Source organism: Octopus bimaculoides, chromosome 22, assembly GCF_046866305.1.
Source record: "Octopus bimaculoides isolate indiv1 chromosome 22, ASM4686630v1, whole genome shotgun sequence".
Classification (NCBI taxonomy): domain Eukaryota; kingdom Metazoa; phylum Mollusca; class Cephalopoda; order Octopoda; family Octopodidae; genus Octopus; species Octopus bimaculoides.
Window position 1 is genome coordinate 24597275 of NC_142949.1, and position 7303 is coordinate 24604577.

Consider the following 7303-nt stretch of genomic DNA (forward strand, 5'->3'; position numbering starts at 1 on the left):
ACTTTCTCTCACTCTTACTTCCTGTTTCTGTTGTGCCTGTAATTCAAAGGGTCAGCCTTGTCACACACTGTGTCACGCTGAATATCCCCCGAGAACTACGTTAAGGGTACATGTGTCTGTGGAGTGCTCAGCCACTTGCACGTTAATTTCACGAGCAGGCTGTTCCGTTGATCGGATCAACTGGAACCCTCGACGTCGTAAGCGACAGAGTGCCAACAACAACAACCTGGCTTTTTATGTTCTATCTTTTTATCCATTTAAATTGGAAAATCTCATAAAATCTTGCATTTCTCTGACTCAAGCACTCTTTCAACCCAATGATCATACCAAGTATTTCTACCTTTAAAGCCCTATTTCTGACAAAGCTTCCAATGCAGACCTTCACAACTTGGTCATGCCTCCATTTCTTGTATTCTCCTTGAGCCAACTTGGGGCATTCTGCAACAATGTGGGCCATTGTTTCATTCTAAATTCCACAAACTCTACATTTTACAGACATCTTCTCCCTATGCACATATTTTCTCAACCTGTGTGTTTTTATCACTTGATCTTGAGCTGCTATAATAAGGCTCTCTTTTTACCTGTTTCAGTCATTTGACTGCGACCATGCTGGAGCACCGCCTTTTAGTTGAGCAAATCGACCCCAGGACTTGTTCTTTGGAAGCCTAGTACTTATTCTATTGGTCTCTTTTGCCGAACCGCTAAGTTACAGGGACATAAACACATCAGCATCGGTTGTCAAGCTCTTCGAAACGCCGGTGTTAAAACGTGGGTGGCTGATGAAGGAGAATGTTCTCTATGTGGCTCGTGTGTTCTCGTCTACGTTTGTTTGCAATGTCCTGTACCCAGATATGCACCTATACATACAGGTGGATGTCGGTATGCACATACCTGTACGTATATATGCATATACTCATTTACTATTTGTTTATATATATATATATATATATATATATATATATATATATATATATATATACGACGGGTTTCTTTCAGTTTCCGTCTACCAAATCCACTCACAAGGCTTTGGTCGGCCCGAGGCTATAGTAGAAGAAACTTGCCCAAGGTGGGACTGAACCCAGAACCATGTGGTTGGTAAGCAAGCTACTTACCACACAGCCACTCCTGCGCTCTGTTTTTTTGTTTTTTTTTTCATCTCCCCTTTGTTCAACCTTACCCAGGATTTTGTTCCATGTACACCCTCATTGGTTTTCCAAAATCGACCATGCAAAGGTTTCTCATTAATCTACTCAACATGATCTCTTTGAATTCCTTGTCCTTTTCTCCTATTCCATAATCTGATCATCTGTTCTTTAGTCACTGCCTTTCCTGTTCTCAAGAGGCAAACTCTGTGATCTTCGGTAAATGTTCTAGTGATTCTTTTTCTTTCTATTTGTACACACTCTTCCACAGCAGTTAAGCTGCTTTCACCCAAAGTGGTGAGCTGATAGAATTGTTAGCACACCAGGCAAAATACTTAAGTGGCATTTTGGCTGTCCTTACATTCCATGGTCAAATTCTTATTTCTTTATTACCCACAAGGAGCTAAACATAGAGGGAACAAACAAGGACAGACGAACGGATTAAGTCGATTACATCAACCCCAGTGCATAACTGGTACTTAATTTATCGACCCCGGAAGGATGAAAGGCAAAGTCAACCTCGGCGGAATTTGAACTCAGAACATAACGGCAGACAAAATACTGCTAAACATTTTGCCCGGCGTGCTAACGATTCTGCCAGCTCGCTGCCTTGGTCAAATTCTGCTGAGGTCAATTTTGCCTTTCATCATTTCAGGGTTGAAGAAATAAGTACCAGTCATGCACTGGGTTGATGGAATTGACTTAGCCCCTCTCCCAATATTCCAGGCCTTGTGCCTATAATAGAAAATACTATCATTATTATTATTAGTGGTGGTGGTGGTAGTAGTAGTAGTAGTAGGGCACACATCTGGCAGAATTGTTAGCATGACAGGTGAAACGCTTAGTGGTATTTCATCTGCTGCTACATTCTGAGTTCAAATTACCCCGAGGTCGACTTTGCCTTTCATCCTTTCAAGATCGATGAACTAAGTACCAGTTACACACTGGGGTCAATGTAATCGACTATCCACCTCCCACGAAAATTTTCAAGGTCTTGTTTCTTAGAGTAGAAATTATTTAAAACGAATTAATTATTATTATTATTATTATTTTTATTATTATTATTATTATTAGTAGTAGTAGTAGTAGTAGTAGTAGTAGTAGCTGCAGCAATAGTAGTAAGGAAGATTTTACTGCTGTTTGGATTAAGTTAAGCATATGAGGGTAACAGCCCCACAATATGGATTGTAAAATAATTTGTTGCAATAAGTAGAATTCCTTTTCAGAAACAGAAAAGCAACCTCCAAAATAAAAATCAACACACACGCACGCACACACACACACGCACACATATATATATTTTTTTCCTACTTCAGGTAACTATTGTTGATAACAGTAACAGTGGAGCTGTATGCAAATCTATAAATGATCCCCACATGACAACCTTTGATGGCAAGTAAGTTATCATTTGTTAGCTTTCGTCTGATGAACATTGTTTGAGTGTAACTAACCTTTTTTACTTGAGAATTGTGGATGGAATCTTCTGTATTATATTTCCATCTATAACTCTGAGTATTACACGTCAGTGTGTTTTTGTGTATGTATGTATAAATGCATAAAAATATATACTAAAGAAAAGTGGATCCTGGAATTCAGGCAATTACCTCAGTCAGAGGGTTTTACATTATACTCTTTTACTTGTTTCAGTCATTTGACTGTGGCCATGCTGGAGCACCGCCTTTAGTCGAGAAAATCGACCCCAGGACTTATTGTCTGTAAGCCTAGTACTTATTCTATCGGTCACTTTTTGCTGAACCGCTAAGTTACGGGGACGTAAACACACCAGCATCGGTTGTCAAGCGATGGTGGTGGGACAAACACAGACACACAAACACACACACATATACATATATACGACGGGCTTTTTTCAGTTTCCGTCTACCAAATCCACTCATAAGGCTTTGGTCGGCGCGAGGCTATAGTAGAAGACACTTGCCCAAGGTGCCACGCAGTGGGACTGAACCCGGAACCATGTGGTTGGTAAGCAAGCTACTTACCACGCAGCCACTCCTGCACCTATGAACTAATATTTCATAATGATTCTTTATATTCATCTTTCCAACTTGCTAAGTGATTTATTTTTGCTTAGTATGCAGTGCCAGTGGTTATTGCTACTGATGAGGCTCAAAGAAGGAGAAATGCATATTAAGCTATGCCACCAGCACTACTGGACCTTTTCCATCTGCTGCTGATATATTTCTGTGTTTTTAGCAATATACATTTATTAGAGACACTTTCTCAAGGACAGCTGCATAAAGGCTTGTTAAAAGCTAAATGATGACAGGGACCTGTGGAAGAGGGAGACCTAGCTTGATGTAGACAGGGTAGTGAAAACTAAAATTATTGTGGATGGTTTGTACTCAAGAAGACTTGTCCTCCACGGCAAGAAATAAATGAATAAATAAATAAACAAGAAAATGTGGTTCTTGAAGCACATTATGTCTATATCCTCACATCCAATCTGTTCCTGTCAAACCTTCAACATACCTCATCTATCAAAAAACTCATCCCTCAATCACTCTTCAAACTGATGAGGGATGACTAATTATTTATGAATCGGGTGGTGATAGGGGAGAGGGGATGAGTGGTACTGCAGAAAAACAGGGAGGGTGAAGATCAATAGAGTAGCAATAACACAGCCAATGAAGTAGACCAGCTTCATTTCTTTCCAGTCTTCAAAAACCCTTTACATTCAAGATCCATGTCTCACTACTAAGCAGCATCATAGTTCAAATGAAAGCAGCATAGAATCTGCCCTTCACTCTCTCAGGGGAATGGCTTTTTGCAGCAGAAGTAATAAGCTTTTTTACTGGTTACACATGGCTAAACACAGAGGGGACAAGATACAAAGTAGAGCTTTTCTTTTTGGGAAGGAAAGAAAAAAGGGGAGATGTAGAATTTCGATCAAAAGGAATCGTGAAAAAAAGTGGGGGAGCCAATCAATAGGGATCGTGTATCACAGAAATTTCATAGTGTAAAGTGGGAAACAGATTAGGTTTATCCATGGAAAGAAAAGCCTATGGAAAAGACCATGGTAACCTCGGGCAATAATGTCATGCAAAAACACATTACAGTAAGTGACTCTCTTTTTTCCTTTCTTTTTCTGGTTCATAGGGTTATGCTCAAGGTGGCTCCGTCATTCACACCTGCCATCCTTGCTACATTCACCCATCTTTTTTTGAAACATTCACTGGACAAAACTTCCCTCTCTACTCTCACCTTCCTCCTCAAGTGATACTTGAAAAAGTTGATGTGAGATTGACCAGAGAGGAAAGTGTTTGTCTCTAGACCTTTCAGACACGTCCACCATACACATTCTTTTGCCATAGCCACAAGTACAATGAAAATGGCTCTTCCTTCCCGTTTCAAGGAATGAAGTGCAACAATATTCACAATAGACTTGGTTGATAAACTGACTCATCCACATGCGATAGCAGTCGTTTGACATAGGCCCACAGGTCGGAAATGGTTGGACACTGTACAAGTGCGTGCAGAATGGTTTCGTTGCTCTGACCGCATCTCAGGCAGGTCAGCCCCGTGTTTCTCGAGCCATGCCTGTAGAGCTTATCCCAAACGGGTAGCGCATCTTGATAGCACTGCCAGGCCAGGGATCTCTGGAAGTTGTCCATAGGTCCCAGCCTGAAGGTTGTCTTGAACAGGCGGGTCAGGTATTCCTCATCAACGCCCAAGTTTGCCCCGAGATCGTCATCGTACCTCCCCTCCACTAATCCACTATAGAATGCTTTGGTTGTGTTGCAGTCACTCAAAGTCAACCTGGGATGGCACAGTTGCTCAAGAGCAATGCGACACTCACAATGCCATTCGCCCTTCTTCAGCCTCTTTTTGATCCATGACTGCAGTTCAGTCATGGAGATGAGCTGCGGGAAAGTGCACCTCACAAACAGCAACCACACCTGTTCACCATCGTCTACATTGAGCCAGAGATGTCTCAACGCGTGTCTGCACATTATCAATCATGGCATGCCCAGCCCTCCTTTTAATGGGTGTTGGCAGCAAACGGATCACCTGAGACCATCAGAATGCATCCTTTCCACGAAAGCGGAAGAGAATGCGTTCCAGTTTGATGATGGTAGGGTCAGGACGCATCAGTAATAGAAGGCACCTGAGCTTTTCAACTTCTTCTCAACCTGGTTATCATATTTTCAGAATAACTACTTCCCTTGCTAATTACATCTCTAGGGTAACAAAAGCTATTGGCTACCTCTAATGAGTCATCCCTGCGTTTAAAAGAATTCTGTTTACTTGTGTCTTGATAATCGTTTTACTTTTTCATCACATTTCAGAGCTTATAACAACTTTTTTGAAGGAGAATTTGTTCTGTACAAGCACACAACTTTGCCTTATGCGGTAACGCCATTGTTTAATAACTTTCTATTTTGTTTATCTTTACTCATAAAACAACTAAGAATTGATGCATTTGTCTAAACAATAGCCTTTGCATTTCAATTGTTTTCTCCAGATACACGGCATTACTTTATGAGGCTATGTTCTTGCAAGAAGTAGAGAAACACTGATCACCCTGTGGTTTTCATTTAGTTTATGTCATATATATGCGAGTGTGTGAGTCTGCATGCATGTGTGTGCATGCGTGTGTGTCATATACATCATATATAACCACCCACATGAATCTCTAAATATCTTTTAAGATTTTAGATATATTTCATACTAAAGCACTTAATTGACAACCAGTACACCTTGTTTTCAAAGGACGTATATAGTTAACAATATATATATATATATATATGATACTGGGGGATTATCCATCTGGTCAAAATACTTCATAAGCTCTCTGTTGCACACCAGGCTAACAACATTGTTTAGATTAGTGAAGAACTCCCAGTATTCTTATGACAGGGTCCAAGGTTATGGTCTATCACTATTCTATATAGTGAATCCATGAACGGGCTTCAGACAAACTGCTTTCTACACAGAGTGATATATAAGACAAAGTATAAATAATAGTCCTTACATATTATTCCTTTGTTATAAATTCTTGCTTTATTGAAATTACCTCTGCCTCTAAAAGTTGTATCATAATTACCATGTTACATTTAAGACCAGCTCCACTTGAAAAGATAAGATAGTTTCAAGAATCAAAAATTCTTCATAGTTAACACGCCATTAAGGAAACAGACTGACTGATTGTCTGGAGATAAGAGGATAGTCGTGGACATTTGTTTTTGGCTCTGTAGCCATCATCAGTATGAAAATCATTCAAACTTATTTCCAGTAGCCATGGAATTTAAATGGCAGAAATAATTTTAATACATCATGGTATTTGATATATATGTATATTAATGATCTGCTACTGTTTCTTCTTCAGGTTCATGCATTCTACAAAAGTTGCTTTGGTGCTGCTTCCTGCAACTGTGCTGTTGCTGCACTGTCTGGTGACGATGTCATTCTGATTGATGGATGCGGCTTAGATAGGAAAGCTTCAAAATCATCTCCCTTCAAAATAAAAATGTATGTTAATGGAAAACTGACACCAGGAACACGAGTGATACGAATCTCCAGCAAAAATTTTAAAGTAAGTCGTTCTACTCTTTCACCTCCTCCTTCTTCATCCTACACCTCCTCCTACTCTTTCCAGATCCTTGTCCCTCATGTAAAGATGTTGAGTTTAGTGCTGCGGCCCATTTCCTGTTTAAACAAATCTTCATATCTCCATTTGCTACTCTTCTGCCACTTATCTTCCACTATCACTTGGCTTCCAGCCCATACTCCTTCACTCGCCCTCCCTTCCTCTTCATCATCATCAATAATTATGTGTGGTAAGTAGCTTGCTTACCAAACACATGGTTCCGGGTTCAGTCCCATTGTGTGGCACCTTGGGCAAGTGTCTTCTACTATAGCCTCGGGCCGACCAAAGCCTTGTGAGTAGATTTGGTAGACGGAACCTGAAAGAAGCCCGTCGTATATATATATATATATATATATATGTGTGTGTGTGTGTGTGTGTGTGTGTGTGTCTGTGTTTGTCCCCCCAGCATGGCTGCAGCCAAATGACTGAAACAAGTAAAAAGAGTAAAAGAGTATAAGCTGGAGTCTGCAATTCATAGTGATACCCATATCTCAGTCCTGTCTCATCCCCTTCATGAAGTCTGCAAGCCATTTCACCTGATATCACTTCTTAGCTG

General features: G+C 40.3%; 1 protein-coding gene across 1 annotated transcript in view; it reads left to right on the forward strand.

Annotated features, from left to right (window-relative positions):
* LOC106880038 (uncharacterized) overlaps nt 1-7303 on the forward strand; it is a 455047-nt gene that overhangs the window by 219672 nt on the left and 228072 nt on the right. Inside the window, exons 88-90 of the mRNA XM_014929839.3 lie at nt 2459-2538; nt 5447-5510; nt 6487-6693. Coding sequence (XP_014785325.3) covers nt 2459-2538; nt 5447-5510; nt 6487-6693 — 351 coding nt within the window. The remainder of the gene's footprint in view (nt 1-2458; nt 2539-5446; nt 5511-6486; nt 6694-7303) is intronic.